A 20,101-nucleotide genomic window follows, 5' to 3' on the forward strand; every position below is an offset into this window, starting at 1 on the left:
CACACGAACGTATGACTGGGTCTGCAAATCTGGAGATGTTGTGCGGAACGGAACCCCACGGAAAGGATGGATCGCAGACCCATTCAAATTGAATGAGTCTAGATCCGTCCCGGCCGCTGCATGGACGTTGCCCATGCATTGGGGACCGCAATGCACGGAACGAATACATCCGTGTGCAAGAGGCCTTACTTTCCAGATACATCTCAATCTCGACGCATAATCTTCAATCCATCCTCACAGGACTTCCTTCTTTGTTCTCCTCTTGATTGTTCTTCACACAATCGTCTCCAAGATTTTATCTGTGCCTCTCCCCTACTCTAGAACTCACTACCCCAGCACATCAGACACTCCCCAACATCCAAACCTTCAAAAGCAACCTGAAAACCCACCTCTTCAGGAAAACCAACCACCTACAATGAGCATGCTGCCACTACAGATGAGCAGCTTTTATCCTTACCTACTGGGTCCTTTCCTTGTAGATTTTAAAGGGGTTCTGCACTTTGTTTTAACTGATGATCTATCCTCTGGATAGATCAGCATCTGATCGGCGGGGGTCCGACACCCGGGATCGCCGCCGATCAGCTTTTTGGAAGGCAGCGGCGCTCCAGCAGCGCCGCGGCCTTCTCACCGTTTACCGCTGGCCCAGTGACGTCACGACTAGTATCAACAATCGTGGGCGGGGCTAAGCTCCGTTCACTTGAATGGAGCTTAGCCCCGCCCGCGCTAGTTGATACTAGTCGTGACATCACTGGGCCGGCGGTACACCGTGAGAAGGCCGCGGCGCTGCTGGAAGGCCGCTGCCTTCTCAAACAGCTGATCAGATAATAGATCATCAGTTAAAACAAAGTGCAGAACCCCTTTAAAGCGAACCTGTGACCATGATTTTGCGCATAGAGCTGGGGACATGGGCTGCTAGATGGCCACTAGCACATCTGCAGTACCCAGGTCCCACAGCTCTCTGTGCTTTTATTGTGTTAAAAAAACGTTTTGAGTGATATGCAAATTAGCTGATATGAGTCCTGTAGCCGGAGAGGAGTCAAGCGTCAAGGAGCCCAGCACCGCCCCGCGTCCTCCGAATCTCCTCCTTGCCGGCTGACATCACTGAGCTGGAGCGCCGAAATCTCGCGATGCGCGAGCTAGCGCATGCGTAGTTCCTTCACTGTGCTGATGCCAGCACAGGGAATGAACATGATGCCGACACTGCGCATGCGCTAGCTCGCGCATCGCGAGATTTCGACGCTCCAGCTCTGTGACGTCAGCCAGCAAGGAGGAGATTCGGAGGACGCGGGGCGGTGCTGGGCTCCTTGACGCTTGACTCCTCTCCGGCTACAGGACTCATATCACGTAATTTGCATATCACTCAAAACGTTTTTTTAACACAATAAAAGCACACAGAGCTGTGGGACCTGGGTATTGCAGATGAGCTAGTGGCCATCTAGCTGCCCATGTCCCCAGCTCTATGCGCAAAATCATGGTGACAGGTTCGCTTTGGGCTCTCGAAGGAACCATCCTCTCCCCTCAGTACCAGTCTTTTAATAATTTTATGTTCGTATCGTATTTGTATTTTTTATATTATGTGTAACACCTCTTAATGGAATTAGTGGAGCTTTTAAATAAATTAATAACTCTGAATCTACTGCCGGTCTTTGCTAGCGACCTGGTACTACACAGCGTTCTTATTGATATATGCACAACACTTCATCTATGTACCACAATTTTTTTCCATTAGCCCTTTGTTTGAGACTCGAAGATACCGGGTGTACAAAAACTAGATTTTTGTGGACTCGCCTGTAAAATCTCTTTCTCGTTTAGTTCATTAGGGGAGACAGGACCGTGGGTATAGCTGCTGCTGCCACTAGGAGGCGACACTAGGCAAAAAAAAAGTGTAAGCTCCTACTCTGCCGGCTATACCCCATCCAGCCAGGAGAGAGCATATCAGTTTGTGTCCAAGCAGTAGGAGGGGGGGGACGGGGGGGGACATAAAAGCACCCAGAACACAAGTAATGCCGGAAGGGCCGAACCAAACTGAGGACCCCACTGGCAAACAAACCGCCAGCACCTGCGGCCATAATGGAAAACAATGGGTAGCTGTGTCCCCTAATGAACTAAGCGAGAAAGAGAATTTACAGGCGAGTTCACAAAAATATCTTGTTTTCTCGCTCGTATCATTGGGGGACACAGGACCGTGGGACGTTCCAAAGCAGTCCACGGGGCGGGAAGAACACACCCCCATGGAAACTGCCATGGGGGGGGGGGGGGGGGGGGGGGGGGGGGGAAAGAGACGACGATATGGAGGGGCGGTGTGGGCCACCCCTTGCAGGAAGGTCTTAACCAGAGCCTGTAGTGTCAGCGGATGCTGGAAAAAAAGAAAAAAAGATGACAGCGCCGACACCTGCCCCTTCAATGAACTCAGGGCAAGACCTAAATCCAGACCCGATTGCAGAAATGAAAGGATGGCGGGAAGAGAGAAGCGTAGCGGGGGGAGGCTACGTTCCTCACAGAAAAGCAAAAAGGACTTCGAAGTCCTGTAATAAATCCTGGATGACACCGGTTTCCTGGCTTTAATCATGGTGCGAAAGAACCTGTCAGAGAAACCTTGTTGCTTCTAAATGGCGGTTTCAACAGCCACACCGTCAAACGTAGTGACTAAATTGCTGGTGGAAGAAAGGACCCTGAGAGATAAGATCGGGCCTGAGCTGAAGGAGCCACTTTTGTGTCTCCCAGGAGACGAACGATGTCAGAGTACCACGTGCGATGAGGATCGTTTGGATGTCCTCCATCTTGATTCTGCGTAAGACTCAGGGCAGGAGAGGAAGAGGCGGAAACACGTACACCAGGAAGAACCCGTCCCATCGTGCCACCAGCGCGTCTACTGCGCGTGCCCAGGGATCTCTTGTTCGATAGAAGAAGGCGGGGAGCTTGTGGTTGAGTCTGGATGCCATCAGGTCCAGATCTGGTTGGCCCCACCGGAGATAGATCGCTTGGAACACCTCCGGGTGCAGAGACCACTCCCCCGGGTCCACAGTAGCCCGACTGAGGAAATCTGCCATCCAGTTCTCCACTCCCAGAATGTAGACCGCCCAAAGAGCTGGCACATGAGACTCTGCCCACCGCAGGATCTTGGCTGACTCCACCATCACTGCTTGACTGCGGGTTCCTCCTTGATGATGATCGATATAAGCCACAGCCGTGGCGTTGTCTGACTGTACCCGGATCGGCCGACCCTTCAGGTGAGGGGCCCAATGTAGAAGGGACAGATGAATGGCCCGAAGTTCAAGTATGTTGATGGGCAGTTTGGACTCCGACCATACACCTTGGACTGTCCGGGGCTGGAAGACTCCGACCCAACCTTGGAGACTGGCGTCTGTGGTGATGACCGTCCATGAGATCAGCCCCGACTCCAAGGTGGGGGCCGAAGTGCCAGGAGAGGAGCGAGTACTTTTGTAAAGACTCGCGGTGCCGTCGCCAGGCCAAAGGGAAGGGCAACGTACCGGTAGTGATGGGGCCCCACTGCAAAGCGGAGGAAGCGCTAATGCACTAGGGCAAAAGGGACGTGTAAGTGTAAAATAGAGAAATTTGCCTCGGTCCAGTGAAGCAATCACGGAGCAAAGGGATTCCATTCTGAAGTGTTGAACCCGGAGGAATCGGTTCAGCAACTTGAGTTCCAGAAACGGGCGAACTGACCCTTCTTTCTTGGGGACGACAAACAGGTTTGAATAAAACCCAGAGAATTGCTCTGTCCGAGGAAAAGGGGCCCGGAACAACCGGGAGCCGGCAAACGGAAGGCTGGTAAGGGAATGCTTTGACGAGGAGTCCGTTGCCCAAACCATAAGCCAGAGTTCGCGCCTCAAGGTTACAGCGAGAGCCGATGAGTGGGCAACAAGTGCACCCGCGTCCAAGGAGGCCTCACAGAGGTACTGTCACGGCTGTATGTGAGCAACAATAGTAATACACAGTACAGAGCTACTGACTGGACCCAGAACTAGGGAGGATAAAGGGTGACCCCTGTCCGACCCTCAACGCTCTCCCTATTCTGCTAAAGCACATGCCCGGATCCCAATGGCGGAACGAGGCATGCCCACGTGCCTAAGACTAATGACCACTGTAACCCCTACAATAGTGGAAGGGGCACGGCCACCAGTGCCCTACTCAGTATATGGAGGGAACCGTGGCCACCTCAGATCCAGTCAGAAATAAACAGGAACACAACAATGTCTGCACACTTAGCTGGAGGTGTTGCAGCCGCAGAGAAGACGGATCCAAGGACAGGCTGGCAATATCCGGAGTGCTAGCTGCAGCAGAACACAGGTCCAGTGAACTGATAGCCACAAGTGAAGAAACTAAAGCAAGAGCTACAACTGAAGTGAGAACTATAATCCACATCCTATCATAGGAGGAGGGGTGATATAAAGAGAGGGAAATCAAACACATGAAGAACAGCTGTGGTGAAAGAAACTAAAAGTAAACAGAGTAGTGAGAACTCCTCCCAGCTCTAGTAGTGACATCATCACAGGGGTGGAGAAACAGAGCTGTGAGAACGTCCCAAAGCTCTGGTAGTGACAGTACCCCCCCCCCCTCTACGGGTGGACTCCGGACACCCAGGACCCACCTTCTCAGGATGAGCCCTATGAAATGCCCTGATGAGGCGAGTGGCTTTAATGTCCGACACCGGAACCCACATCCTCTCCTCAGGACCATAACCCTTCCAATGAACGAGGTACTGAAGAGAACCGCGGACAATGCGAGAGTCCACAATTCTGGAAACCTCAAACTCCAGATTGCCATCAACCAAAATCGGAGGAGGAGGCAAAGAGGAGGGTACCGTGGGCTTGACATATGGTTTTAAGAGAGATCTGTGAAATACATTATGTATCTTCCAAACCCGTGGAAGATCAAGACGGAAGGCAACAGGATTGATGACTGACAAGATTTTATAAGGCCCAATAAACTTGGGACCCAATTTCCAGGAGGGAACCTTCAACTTAATGTTTCTAGTAGACAACCACACCAGATCACCCACATTCAGGTCCGGACCAGGCACACGTCTCTTATCAGCCACACGCCTATACCTCTCACTCATCTTTTTAAGATTACTCTGAATCTTTTGCCAAATGGTAGACAAAGACGAGGAAAATCTCTCCTCCTCAGGTAAACCAGAAAGAGCCCCTCCCGAGAATGTCCCAAAGTGCGGATGGAACCCATATGCACCAAAGAATGGTGACTTATCAGAAGATTCCTGACGACGGTTGTTCAGAGCAAACTCAGCAAGAGGGAGAAATGAACACCAATACTCCTGGTTCTCTGCCACAAAACAGCGCAAATATGTCTCCAGATTCTGATTGAGGCGCTCAGTCTGACCATTCGACTGCGGATGAAAAGCAGAAGAGAAGGACAGCCGAACCCCCAGGCGAGAACAGAAAGCCTTCCAGCACCTGGACACAAACTGCGTGCCTCTATCGGAAACAATATCAGAGGGAATGCCGTGCAATTTAACAATATGGTCGACAAAAGCTTGCGCCAACGTTTTAGCATTGGGTAAACCAGGGAAAGGTACGAAATGAGCCATCTTGCAAAAACGGTCCACCACCACCAGGATCACCGACTTCCCCGAAGAACGAGGAAGATCCGTGATAAAGTCCATGGACAGGTGTGTCCAAGGACGGGAAGGAATGGGTAACGGGAGAAGGGAACCTGAAGGCCGTGAACGAGGGACCTTAGCGCGAGCGCACGTCTCACAAGCAGCCACAAAACCCTCCACCGACTTACGAAGAGCCGGCCACCAAAATCTCCGAGCAATGAGATCTACCGTGGCTCTACTCCCGGGGTGACCAGCAAGAACCGTATCATGATGCTCCTTAAAGAGTTTGTGACGTAGCTCAGGAGGCACTAACAACTTCCCAGAAGGACAACGGGCAGGTGTCTCAGTCTGGGCAGCCTGGACCTCGGCCTCCAAATCGGAATATAGAGCAGAAACAACTACCCCTCCGCCAAAATGGGACCCGGGTCCTCGGAGTTTCCTCCTCCCGGAAAACAGCGAGAGAGAGCATCAGCCTTCACATTTTTTATCCCAGGTCGGAATGTAACAACAAAATTGAATCTGGAGAAGAACAGAGACCATCTGGCCTGTCTCGGATTCATACGCCTGGCCGACTCCAAGTATGCCAGATTCTTATGGTCGGTAAAAACGGTGATAGGGTGCCTGGCCCCCTCCAACCAATGGCGCCATTCCTCGAAAGCCAACTTGATGGCCAACAACTCCCTATCTCCCACATCATAGTTTCTCTCTGCTGGGGAGAGTTTTTTTTTAGAGAAAAAGGCACAGGGTCGCCACTTGGCAGGGGAAGGGCCCTGGGACAAAACCGCACCCACCTCGGAAGCATCCACCTCAACAATAAAAGGTAAGGAAACATCGGGATGCACCAAGACGGGAGCAGACGCAAAATTCTCTTTAATCTTAGAAAAGGCTGTAAGCGCCTCCTCCGACCAAGAGGAAAAATCCGCCCCCTTTTTTGTCATGTCAGTGAGGGGTTTGACAACAGAGGAATAATTCAAAATGAACTTTCTGTAATAGTTCGCAAAACCCAGAAAGCGCATCAATGCCTTCTGATTCTCAGGAAGCTCCCACTCAAGTACAGCACGGACCTTCTCGGGATCCATGCGAAAACCAGAAGCAGAGAGGAGAAAACCCAGAAATTGAATCTCTGATACCATAAAAAGACATTTCTCCAGCTTGGCGTACAATTAATTTTCCCGCAAAATCTGCAGAACCTGAAAAAGATGATCCTGATGGGTCTGAACATCAGGGGAAAAAAATCAAAATATCATCAAGATACACCAATACAAATTTCCCCATTAAATGATAGAAAATACTATTAACAAAATGCTGAAAGACGGCCGGAGCATTCGTCAGGCCGAAAGGCATAACGAGATTCTCGAAATGCCCGTTAGGGGTATTAAAGGCCGTTTTCCATTCATCCCCCTCTCTGACCCTGACCAGGTTGTACGCGCCTCTCAAATCCAATTTGGAAAACACCTTGGCCCCAACAATTTGATTGAAGAGGTCCGGGATCAGAGGAAGGGGATAGGGATCGCGAATCGTGATACGGTTCAGCTCCCTAAAATCTAGGCAAGGTCTCAGAGAGCCATCTTTCTTTTTAACAAAAAAGAAACCCGCGGCCACAGGTGACTTTGAGGGACGAATATGCCCCTTTTCGAGACTCTCGGAGATGTAAGTTCGCATAGCGATTCTTTCCGGTTGTGAGAGATTGTAGAGGCGTGCTTTTGGCAGCTTGGCGCCGGGAATGAGGTTAATGGGACAGTCAAACTCCCGGTGAGGAGGTAGCTCCTGAACACCGCTCTCGGAAAACACGTCCGAGAAATCGGAGAGAAATGATGGCACCGTTTTAGTAGACACCTCTGCAAAAGTCGCTGTGAGACAATTCTCTCTACAAAAATCACTCCACTCATTTATTTGCCTTCCTTGCCAATCAATAGTGGGGTTATGTCTAGTGAGCCAGGGTAACCCCAAAACTAGAGGAGACGGATCCAAGGACAGGCTGGCAATATCCGGAGTGCTAGCTGCAGCAGAACACAGGTCCAGTGAACTGATAGCCACAAGTGAAGAAACTAAAGCAAGAGCTACAACTGAAGTGAGAACTATAATCCACATCCTATCATAGGAGGAGGGGTGATATAAAGAGAGGGAAATCAAACACATGAAGAAAAGCTGTGGTGAAAGAAACCAAAAGTAAACAGAGTAGCGAGAACTCCTCCCAGCTCTAGTAGTGACATCATCACAGGGGAGGAGAAACAGAGCTGTGAGAACGTCCCAAAGCTCTGGTAGTGACAGGTACTTCCCCACCTGTGAGATCTGCAGAGCCAAGGACTGGAGCTCGGTGAGTGGGAGGTCCACCGCCAAGTCTTGGTTTAACCGGAGTGCCCACTCCGAGACCACCTTAGCCACCCAAGCGGAGGCGAAAATGGGCCGATGCGCCGGAAAGGGATAAAGCTAAAGCAACGATCTGGATGGTCCCACACCTTGGCAATGACAACCGAAAAGTCGTCATGTAAGGGCAAGGCTTTAGGATTTTGCCTGGTTTGGAGAAAAGACACTTCCTGGTGACTCGTGGAGGGGGAGTCATCTTGCACCTGGACGGTGTCACGGACAGCAGAAACTAAACCTGCGTGGGCGCACAGCATGTGGAGCAGAAAGAGTCCGGCTGGCCGCGAGGGAACATCATTTTGCATTTCACACATGCATAAGTGGCGGCTGTTGGAATGTGGGGGTCACTAGTGGGTTCGGACATGGCTGCCCACTACTGTTCTCAAGGCTGGAGAGGTAAGGAATCGTCCTACCAGCATGCAGGGGACCCCAGGCCCTGTGGTCCCTGAAGAATAGTGCTGCCGGCTGAAGCAGAGTCCACGCGGATAGCTGCGGTTCTGCTGGGTCTTCTGAGCAGCGGTGGGAAGCTTAGCCCCACCCCCTTTTATCACTGTGGGAGGCGCTGGTTGCGGCCTACACTTCCCAGAAACCGGGGCCTAAATTTGAGGCGCGTTGCCGACCGGGAGGCACTTCCGGTTGGCCGGAGAACAGAGGGACCCGAAACAGTGCGCAAACATGCCCGCTTGCCTATACCGGCCGCGGGAGCGAGCCCACCCCGCAGGCCGGGAGTAAACCAGCGCGGAGCCCGAAATCCAGCGGTGAGGGGTTCCGACACCAGTCTAGCTCCCGGGGTAGGTGCCTCTGTTTCCCCTACATAAAAAGGGAAAAGATAAAACAAAAAAGCCCCCCCCCCCCCCGTAGTTAACACATTGGTGGCCAGTGGGCCCCCCTCCCTCCCCTGTAGTTAACTCGTTGGTGGCCAGTGCGGCCGGCCCCCTCCCTCCCCTGTAGTTAACTCGTTGGTGGCCAGTGCGGCCGGCCCCCTCCCTCCCCTGTAGTTAACTCGTTGGTGGCCAGTGGGCCCTCTCCCCTCCCTCCCAATTAAAATCTCCCCCCCTATCATTGGTGGCAGCGGAGAGTACCGATGTAGAAGCATTATACTTACCTGCGAGCTGCGATGTCTGCTCCCGCCCGGACGCAGACATCGCAGGTAAGTATAATGCTTCTACAAATTGCTAAGTAACCATGGCAACCGGGACTGCAGTAGCATCCTGGTTGCCATGGTTACCGATCGGAGCCCCAGCGATTAAACTGGGACTCCGATCGGTACTCTCCGCTGCCACCAATGATAGGGGGGGAGATTTTAATTAGGAGGGGGAGGGAGGGGAGAGGGCCCACTGGCCACCAACGAGTTAACTACAGGGGAGGAAGGGGGGGCCCCCACTGGCCACAAACGAGTTAACTACAGGGGAGGGAGGGGGGCCCACTGGCTACTAACGAGTTAACTACAGGGGGGGGGGGGCTGCCCCCTGCCAGGCAGCAGGGGGCAGTCATGTACACAGTTCTTTTAGTATATTCTAACCTGAAGCGTCCCCATCACCATGGGAACGCCTCTGTGTTAGAATATACTGTCGGATCTGAGTTTTCACAAAGTGAAAACTCAGCTCTGAAAAAGCTTTTATGCAGACGGATCTTCGGATCCGTCTGTATTAAAGTAACCTACGGCCACGGATCACGGACACTGATGCCAATCTTGTGTGCATACGGAAAACGGCCACGGATGCACACAATGGTCGTGTGCATGAGGCCTAACCCTGAAGTGTCAACATCAGTGATGCCAGAGCTCTTGGTCCTGCTAAAAGTGTCTGGAGAATTTGGCTCCAGACAATCTTGCAGCATCTATGCAACCGATAGCACCATTGTGAAGGTGGCATCATATTTATTATTGCCCTGCAAGCATACCACTGCTGTTGTGTGCACAAATGACAGGAAAACACCAAAAACGAGATTTTTGTATAACTTACCAGTAAAATCTCTTTCTCGCTCTTTCCTTGGGGGACACAGAAGACCTTGGGTATAGCTCATCTCCATAGGAGGCGTGACACTAAGTGAAGACTGTTAAGCCCCTCCTCCACAGCTATACCCTCAGCCTGGAGAGAGAGACTGCCAGTTGCGTGTCCAAGCAGTGAGAAAAGGCAAAGTCCAACAAGGAACCAACAAGCCAACTACCCAACGGGTAACACAAACTCGGAAACCGTGTAGAGAAAAACAACGAATGGGTGGGTGCTGTGTCCCCCAAGGAAAGAGCGAGAAAGAGATTTTACTGGTAAGTTATACAAAAATCTCGTTTTCTCGCCCAGTTTCCTTGGGGGACACAGAAGACCTTGGGACGTTCAAAAGCAGTCCAAAAGGGGAGGGACTACAGCTCCAAGGCGAAGCACCCGAAGGCATCAAGGAACCACCGCCTGCAGACCCAGGCGGACCAAGGCAGCATACGCCGAAGCCAGAGTATGCACACTGTAGAACTCTGTAAAGCGTGTAAGGAAGACCTGTGGCCGCCTTGCTCAAATGCATGGCCGAAGCCCAATGCCTCCGGCCCAGAAGGCACCGACCGCTCTGGTGAAATGAACGGTGACAGCAAAGGCAGAATCCTGCCCTCGGTGCGGTAACTTCAGCAATAGCCAATCTGATAAAGCGGAGAAAAACCACCCTGGAGTCCGTAACTCTAAACGCGGACCTCCAGGAAACCCAAGAGACCGAACGTCGACAAGAGTCGGAGATCTCCAAGTAAAAACTGCAAGGCCCAAACAACGTCCAAATCGGTGAAGTGTTGAAGCGAAAGGCAAACACCACCTTCAGAAGGAAGGAACGGGATGTAGAACAGCCCTGTCCTGGGAAAAGACAGAAGGCTCAGAACAAAAAGGGGCCATTCAGGCACCCGTCAGAGACACGACTGATACGGAAACACAACCGTACAGGACAGGCGGGCGTAGAGAGAACTTCTGTAACGGCTCCAAGGACAAGATTGGAGCGCCGAGAACTCAGTATGTAGTTCCCAGGGCGGTACCGAAGGACAGTACAGAGGAACCAAAGAGCCATTTCGAGTAAGAAGGTCTTGACAGGCCCAGAGGGCCGGGGAATGCTGGAAGAGGAAGAACAGCGCTGACACTTGATACCTCAAGTAAAGGAATCCCAGTCCCAGGTCCAGGCCGGACTGGAAAAAAGACAGAACCATGGGGAGAGAAAAGGTCAGAGTGGGGAATGCACAGCTTCCCACAGAACCCCAGATAAAAAAATCATAAGTCTTACGACAGATCCTGGACGAAATACAGCCAGGAGCGGACAGTAGCGAACCTGCTGGAGCCGCCTGGCAAGCGGGCGAAAAACCAAATGTGATCAGGCGCAGACCAGTAACACGGGCAGAAGTCGACAAAACTGGTCCCGTCGGCCCCCGAGCAACGTTGTCCCGTATCCACCCGAGTGGGGGAGCAGAAAGACAGACGGAAAGGAACCAAAGGGTCCGCCCAGCATCCGCCAGATGCCAGGACAAGACAGGCTAAAGTTCATGCTGATGTAGCCATGTTCTACAGTCCCGGTGTAGGAGATCAAAGGACAATCTGGACCGAAAGGTAGTCCCCCCCAAGTTACCGAGAAGGTAAGTCTACAGCAGGACCATTGTCTTAGAATGGACCACGCAATCTGCACTCAGCGGGAGGACAGAATTCGGTAGACTCGGTAAATAGGCACAGCTAATACAGCCAGTGTGAACCAGGGAGACAGTACTAGGCCAAAAGGAACACCGGAACTATCCACATGAACAACCATGCTCTCCCCAGAGGGGAGGACAGTGAAGGAACAACCTCTGAAGTCTGTCGGGACAGAAGCCACATCGGAGTGATCTGTACCGAGCGGGAGCCAAACAGAGCCGGCGAGATAAGGTAGTCGAGACAGAGGCCTGGCATAACACCCTCCAACCGAACGGAGGAGTGGCAACAGGGAAGCCATAGGACAGTTCAAAAGCAGAACCCTGCTACACTGTGAGATGCCCGGTTCACCGCCTCACAGAAGGCGAATACCCTGAAGAACCCAAGGCGGAGGTCCTCCGGACCTGGGTAATCGAGCACCCAAGAGAATTTGGGTGACCTTCCCGAGAAAGCGGCCCGCACCTGGTAGCAGATCATACTGAAGCGTAGAGGCGCCAAGAGGAAGGACTCATACCACACTACATCCGAAGAGGAGGAAATTGCAGCAGGCAATGGAACCGCAGTCCTGCCAGAGCCAACGAAGAATTCGAGGGGCGCTCCAGACAACCGCACTCTCGACCATGTGACCACTAGCGCAGGAAGGACGAATGGGCACGCATCTAGGACCCATGAACATTCCCTGGGATGAAGGGCCAACTAAATGAATGAGTACCACCCAGCTCCGTGCAGCAGAGAGCAAGTAGAGCCCGTCCGGGTCAGGTGGACAGAATGAACTCCTTAGAGACGAGTGCAAGGTTTGCGGCAAGCATCGTATCCCAAGAAAACAAAAGTATGCCGCAGGAAGTAGATGAGGCATACGTACGAGCAGCCCGTAAGCAGTGAGAAGGCCAACCCACCTACAGGAGGAGAAGGCATACACGGCCCAAACAACGCACAAGAACGTCCGCTCACTGCAAAAAGGTTAATTCAGCGAAAAAGGGGGCTCGCCACAGAGTGCCACAGCATTTACGGAATTGCAAAGTGCAACCTGAAGGGGAGTTATGCACAAGCCTAGTATAGCATGCGATGGAACGCAAGCAGTCCGCCCCGAAAGGGGGGAAATTGTATCAGGCAAACTGCAGTCGGCAAGAGTGCAAAGGCCGGTCCCAAAAGGGAGTGATGCCTAAAGCCGTACCTACTTCGGAGAAGCAGGACATACCCTATAATCCAGCAGGAACGCAGGAGGTCCACCTAGTGAAAGGGGAACATGCACAGGGTTATCCTAGCATTAAGTGAGTGTGCAATAATACACCCAACACTGAACTCAGCGAGAGTGCAACTACTCTGCCAATGAAGGGGGACATGTACAAGTCCAGCACAGCCATAAAAGGACAGCTGTGAATCTCATGAGCGTGCCAAATTCTGCCCATGGAATGAGGGGTGGCCATGCATAAGGCCAGCACCGTATCCAATGGGAGTGCAAGCGTTCCACCCATGTTAGAGGGCAATGCTCATGGCCAGCAAGGTATCCGGTGAGAGTGTAACATGCCGCCCAGAAAAAAAGGGGGGTAATGCACATGGCCAGCATCTCATCCAGGGAGAGTGCGTGCACCCGCCATGTATGGGAGTCATACACATGGCCAGCATCGTACTGGTGAGAGACAAACAGTCAGTGAAAATGTGTGTATGTCGCCTGAGGAAGGAAGGCATGCCCCTGGCTGGCAGCGAATCCAGCGAGAGTGCATACACCGCCCACGGAAGAGGGGTCATGCATATGGCAGACAGCGGATTCAGCGAGAGTGCAAGCACTCCGCCATGTATGGGGTACATGCACATGGCCAGCAATGTACCTGCGAGAAAACAACCACAGACGGAGGGATGTATGTATGCTGCCTGAGTCATGCCTATGGCCGGCAGCGAAAAGTGAGAGTGCAGCATAGTAACATAGTACATAAGTACATCATAGCACATCAGAGAGAGTGCAGCGTTCCGCCTATGGAAGGGGGTCGTGCACATAGCCAGTACCGAATCCGGTGAGAGTGCAGTATTCCGCCTAAAAAGGGGGGTCATGCACATGATCGGCAACAGATCCAGTGAGAGTGTAGCGTTCCGCCTAAGAAGGGGGTCACGCACATGGCCGACAGCGAATCCAGTGAGAGCGCTGCGTTCCGCCCATGGAAGGGGGTCACGCACATGGCCGGCAGTGAAACCAGTGAGAGTGCAGCGTTCCGCCTAGAGAAGGGGGTCACGCACATGGCCGACAGCGAATCCAGTGAGAACGCTGCATTCCGCCCATGGAAGGGGGTCACGCACATGGCCGGCAGTGAATCCAGTGAGAGTGCAGTGTTCCGCCTAGAGAAAGGGGGTCACGCACATGGCCGGCAGCAAATCTATAGAGAGTGCAGCATTCCGCCTATGGAAGGGGGTCATGCACATGGCCAGCACCGTATCCGGTGAAGGTGCAGTATTCCGCCTAAAAGGGGGTCATGCACATGGCCAGCCGGCAGCCAGGGAGAGTGCAGTATCCCGCCTAGGAGAGGGGGGATGCACATGGCAGGCACCATAACTGAAGAGATGATGAATGCTGCCTACAGAAGGGCCGCATGCACTTGGCCAGCGCCGTATCCTGGAAGAGGGCAGGAAAACCGCCTAAAAAGGGAAATGCCCTAGCACCGACGCAGGTTGGGAGCGCAACACTATGCCACCTGTGGAAAGAGGGCATGCAGACATGCAGCACTACTGATGAGGCTGCAGCGTCCTGCGCAGTCCATAGAAATCTGTTATTATTATTATTATTATTATTATTATTTTTTTTTTTTTTTTTAATTAAAAACACAGCTTCTCTGAGGCTAAAGGGGGGCCACCTATAGGGGCACAGATAGTCAGGAAAAGGGGGGGCCAGCCATACAGGCCCATTGGGAGCCGGCCTGTACCCAAAGGGTTAACATGGATCCGGCCTGGAGGGCGGCGCTGCGATCCCCTGGGGGCGGAGGAACCTCCCGGCGGGAAGAATTCGCGCCTGGAGAAGTTCCCGCCCCCACTACCAGAGGCCGGAATTTTGCGGCCTAGTGGGCCGTGAAGCCGGGGTCTAAATTTGCGGCGCCCGGTATGTACCGCCGGGACCTGAGGGGAGTGACGCATCAAAACCGGCCGCGGGTGCCCACCCTGCGGGCCGGTCGGAATTGCGGCCCAGCACGCCGCGAAGCCTGGGCCAAAATTTGCGGAGCCCCACCGACCGGCACCAACGGTCGGCCGGGGCCTGCTGCATAGAAATCAAGCCCAAAGCCGGCCGCGGGAGCCCACCCCGCCGGCCGGAAGAGTCAGGGGCTCGAATGGCGGCTTGCCGGCCGCGGGAGCCCACCCCGCCGGCCGGAAGAGTCAGGGGCTCGAATGGCGGCTTGCCGGCCGCGGGAGTCCACCCCGCCGGCCGGAAGAGTCAGGGACCCGGAATGGCGGCCTAGCAGGCCGCGGAGCCTGGGCTAAGATTTTTGCGGCGACCGGCCGCACCGAATCCAATGTCGGCCGGAGGCGAGGCCTTACTCTACAGCCGTCAGGAGCCTCAGGCCTTGAGCTGTAGCTGGCTGTGGAGACAGCCACTGGCTGCATGTCTATGGGAGCCAGGCAGGGGGGGGGGGGAGGCAGAAGGAGATTGCCGCTCTGCGGCACCCCAGGGGCCAGCATAGATCCAGCAAGGGACTAGAGGCCCAGTATGGGGGTCAGGCACGCAGGAGACCAGGGTGGGGGAGTGGGGGACGTAGGGCTGGAGAAGCCTCTCTCTTACCACAGCCGTCTTCACCCTCGGTCCATTCCAGCAGGGTCGCCCCTTCAGCTACTGGCACCGTAGTGGCAGGACGCTGGAAGAGGGACTTGGCGTGCGGGCGACCCTTGCGCTGGCGGGATGCAGGGGAGCTGGGCTGCCCTGGTCCACCTTGCCTTCTGTGGGGGAGGCAGCAATGCGGTTGCCGGCACTGGCGCAGCTCAACCCCGGGAGAACAGAGAGGTCTAGTGCGACTCTGTTATCCCTGATGATCTGGAACAAAAAGAAAAAAGTAAAAATCTAAAATTGAAACAAGGAGAAACCAGCCCTGCAGAGCAGGGAGTGTCTTGCCTCCTTGGACACTAAGCAAAAACTGGCAGTCTCTCTCTCCAGGCTGAGGGTATAGCTGTGGAGGAGGGGCTTAACAGTCTTCACTTAGTGTCACGCCTCCTATGGAGATGAGCTATACCCAAGGTCTTCTGTGTCCCCCAAGGAAACTGGGCGAGAAAGTAGTGGTTAATATTCTTAGTGGGAGCAGGAGCTTCTGAGCCACAGATTTTCAAGCTGCATTTTATTGCAGTGTGAAAACTGAGATTCTCTCTCTAAAAAAAAAATGTAACACATGGATGAGGACAGCCCATGGACTGTTTTTTTATACAAATGAATAGATCCATGTGCTATCTGCAAAAAAATGGGAAAAGCACATGGACAGAAAATGCGGTAAGGTGCTCGAGGCTTAAGAGAAATGATTTACCACATGGAAAAAACCTTTTAAACCACTTTGTTACTATATAAAAGTAACACGTGGAGTTTATAAAACATGTAGTCCAAACAACCTAAAGGGGTATTCTGGCTTTTTAATATTGACAACTGATCATCTGGACAGGTCATCAATATCAGATTGGTGGGGGTCCAATACCTGGCACCCCCACAGATCTGATAATGATGATCTATATGGAGGATAGTTCTGGTTTATGCACGCTACATATAAAAAAGGAATGTACAGCGTCAGTCTAATCTCTCATTAGACAAAAATAAAATAAACACACTCACTGTTTTAGTCGTCTGTTGTACAAAAAGTTACTTGGTTTAACATCTCGGTGAACGATACCAAAACGGTGGATGCGTTTCAGAGCTTTAAACAAGTTAAACATGTATTCCTTCGCTTCTTGAAAGCTTAAAGAATGCAAAATATCCTGAAATAGAAAAAAAAGAAAATTTCTTTTAACAAACTATATCACAGTTTATCATCCCTAGATACACTGGCTTCAGTGCGGTTGCAAATTTTGCCTTTTGGTTTGGAATTTTCTTAAATTTTTGTTTCATTGCACTGTCACATTTAAACATCTTGTCCAAAGTTAGCCATACTTTTCCATTCAACATTCAGGCATTGATAATTCTGGCACCTTGGGTTTCCCCCTTTGTCATAATGCAATTACAAGTTAAAGGGGTTGTCTCACCTCAAACACTGGTGGCATATCCTACTTCTAAAACAAAGCTCCCAAAGAAAATGAGAGCACACAGCACACATGTGGCTGCTCTCAATTCATTCCTATGGGAATGCCTAAATAGGCAAGTGCTGGCTCGGCTAATTCCGGCAGGTCCATAGAAGTGAATGGAGCCGTAGCCACACTTGCTCGGTGCACTCTCCATTCATTTCTATAGGACGAGCGGCTTTTCGGCTGTGCATACTCTGTGTGCTCTCCCGAACTTTAGGTACTCTGTTCTAGAGATAGGTGTGGGTCCCGGAGGTGGGACCTGCACCCATCTAACACTGCTGGCATATCCCAACGAGACAATTCCTTTAAATTAAGCAGTTTCCACAATGTAGCTCCAATCCATAGCTTTGTGGTGTACAATTTAATGAAGATATGTCTGACATGTCTATAGTAGATAATCCCTAACCCCATCTTTTTCTTCATACAAAAAGTGTCACCAGACCATATAGTATAATGATCCTATATCAATGATTTTATGCAACATAAGATCAATAGTTAATGGGATCCCAGATAGTGTCCCAGGAGCGTCATGGCCCATAGACATTATCACCCTGAACCACTGTATAGAATGGCAATTAACTTATCGGCAATCAACATATAAAGGACGGTTTCCAGCCTGGAGACATAGTGGACAGATCCTTCTGCTTCCAGCTCCATCCACGGTTCATTTTCTGGCAATGGCAGAAGAAAATGGGGCTGAGTTGCGATACCAAGCGCAGTCGCTATACAATGTACGCCGCTGTGCTTAGTGAGCACAGAGAAGGAAGCGGAGCTCATAGGGGATCCTCGTGTCGGACCCCCACCAATAAGATACTGATGACCGATCAGGTGCTATTACAATTATGCTGTCCCCACTGACTTCAATAAGATGACTCCGTCCTGTTCCAGTGAATAGGATGGAGCTTTTCCTTTGAAGTGAATAGGGATTGCATAGTTGTAATTACACCTGCTCACCACAGCAACTGCGACAGCAATCAGGTAAATAGTGAAGAGAAGGCAGCGGGTTATCTTCAAACGGCTGATCGGAAGGGCAATAAACAGTATATATGTATATACATGCAGATTTGTTGACTGAAAATCAGTGCCACACATCTGAAAGGTGTCGCTTCTACAACATGAATATGCAAACCACATTATTCTTACAAAGACTGTCCCATCTAGAAATGTATGACATTCATAGGATATATACCTATCAGATATTTATGACATCTATGGTATATCCTCAGCATAAGTCCTCATTGAAATAACCCTTTAATTTCTGGGCACAAGTGTAATTGCACATATGCAATGCTCAGTTTAAGAGCTACATAGACAAAATATCTTACCACAAAACATTCATGTTCCAAATAAGGCATCACAATAACTACATGGTCATTCTTCCTAAAGCAGTATTTTACTCCCATAACATTGTCTTCACCCCTGAAGAAAGAAGTAAAATATTAATAAAGGCTCTAGAAATCAACATTCCCATTACATTTCATCTGTTCCATCTAGAAGATGCAAGAAACACCATTCAAAGTACACAGACAGTGGTCACAATGAAGTTGGACAAGCTACAGTCAGGTCCATAAATATTGGGACATCGACACAATTCTAACATTTTTGGCTCTATACACCACCACAATGGATTTGAAATGAAACAAACAAGATGTGCTTTAACTGCAGACTGTCAGCTTTAATTTAAGGGTATTTACATCCAAATCAGGTGAACGGTGTAGGAATTACAACAGTTTGCATATGTGCCTCCCACTTGTTAAGGAACCAAAAGTAATAGGACAGAATAATAATCATAAATCAAACTTTCACTTTTTAATACTTTGTTGCAAATCCTTTGCAGTCAATTACAGCCTGAAGTCTGGAACGCATAGACATCACCAGACGCTGGGTTTCATCCCTGGTGATGCTCTGCCAGGCCTCTACTGCAACTGTCTTCAGTTCCTGCTTGTTCTTGGGGCATTTTCCCTTCAGTTTTGTCTTCAGCAAGTGAAATGCATGCTCAATCGGATTCAGGTCCGGTGATTGACTTGGTCATTGCATACCATTCCACTTCTTTCCCTTAAACTCTTTGGTTGCTTTTGTATTATGTTTTGGGTCATTGTCCATCTGCACTGTGAAGCACCGTCCAATGAGTTCTGAAGCATTTGGCTAAATATGAGCAGATAATATTGCCCGAAACACTTCAGAATTCATCCTGCTGCTTTTGTCAGCAGTCACATCATCAATAAATACAAGAGAACCAGTTCCATTGGCAGCCATACATGCCCACGCCATGACACTACCAACACCATGCTTCACTGATGAGGTGGTATGCTTAGGATCATGAGCAGTTCCTTTCCTTCTCCATTCTCTTCTCATCACTCTGGTACAAGTTGATCTTGGTCTCATCTGTCCATAGGATATTGTTCCAGAACTGTGAAGGCTTTTTTAGATGTGGTTTGGCAAACTCTAATCTGACCTTCCTGTTTTTGAGGCTCACCAATGGTTTCCATCTTGTGGTGAACCCTCTGTATTGACTCTGGTGAAGTCTTCTCTTGATTGTTGACTTTGACACACATACACCTACCTCCTGGAGAGTGTTCTTGATCTGGCCAACTGTTGTGAAGGGTGTTTTCTTCACCAGGGAAAGAATTCTTCGGTCATCCACCACAGTTGTTTTCCATGGTCTTCCGGGTCTTTTGGTGTTGCTGAGCTCACCGGTGCGTTCCTTCTTTGTAAGAATGTTCCAAACAGTTGTTTTGGCCATGCCGAAGGTTTTTGCTATCTCTCTGATGGGTTTGTTTTGTTTTTTCAGCCTAATTATGGCTTGTTTCACTGATAGTGAGTAGTGACAGCTCTTTGGATCTCATCCTGTATCTCAAATGCAAATAGCACACTTGAAATGAACTCTGGACCTTTTATCTGCTCATTGTAATTGGGATAATGAGGGACTAACACACCTGGCCATGGAACAGCTGAGAAGCCAATTGTCCCATTACATTTGGCCCTTAAGAGGGAGGCACATATGCAAACTGTTGTAATTCCTACACGGTTCACCTAATTTGGATGTAAATACCCTCAAATTAAAGCAGACAGTCTGCAGGTAAAGCACATCTTGTTCGTTTCATTTCAAATCCATTGTGGTTGTGTATAGACAAAAATGTTACAATTGTGTCGATGTCCCAATATTTATGGACCTGACTGTATATGGACAACCTGCAGGCATTTTTCCTCCTAGCATGTGCACTAAGTAGGGATCAGCGAATCGATTCGTCTTATCAGCAGGAGTAACAAGTGAGCATGC

The 20,101-nt window shown here is 50.8% G+C and overlaps 1 protein-coding gene across 2 annotated transcripts in view; it reads right to left on the reverse strand.

Annotated features, from left to right (window-relative positions):
- The window catches only part of CDC7 (cell division cycle 7), a 114,506-nt gene that overhangs the window by 53,330 nt on the left and 41,075 nt on the right, over positions 1 to 20,101 (reverse strand). For both annotated transcript variants that reach the window (XM_040407783.1, XM_040407782.1), the window contains exons 4-5: positions 18,147 to 18,240; positions 16,376 to 16,518 (exon numbers count right to left, since the gene is read on the reverse strand). In XM_040407783.1, the coding sequence (XP_040263717.1) occupies positions 16,376 to 16,518; positions 18,147 to 18,240 (237 nt within the window). The remainder of the gene's footprint in view (positions 1 to 16,375; positions 16,519 to 18,146; positions 18,241 to 20,101) is intronic.

The sequence above is a fragment of the Bufo bufo genome, chromosome 9, assembly GCF_905171765.1.
Source record: "Bufo bufo chromosome 9, aBufBuf1.1, whole genome shotgun sequence".
NCBI lineage: Eukaryota > Metazoa > Chordata > Amphibia > Anura > Bufonidae > Bufo > Bufo bufo.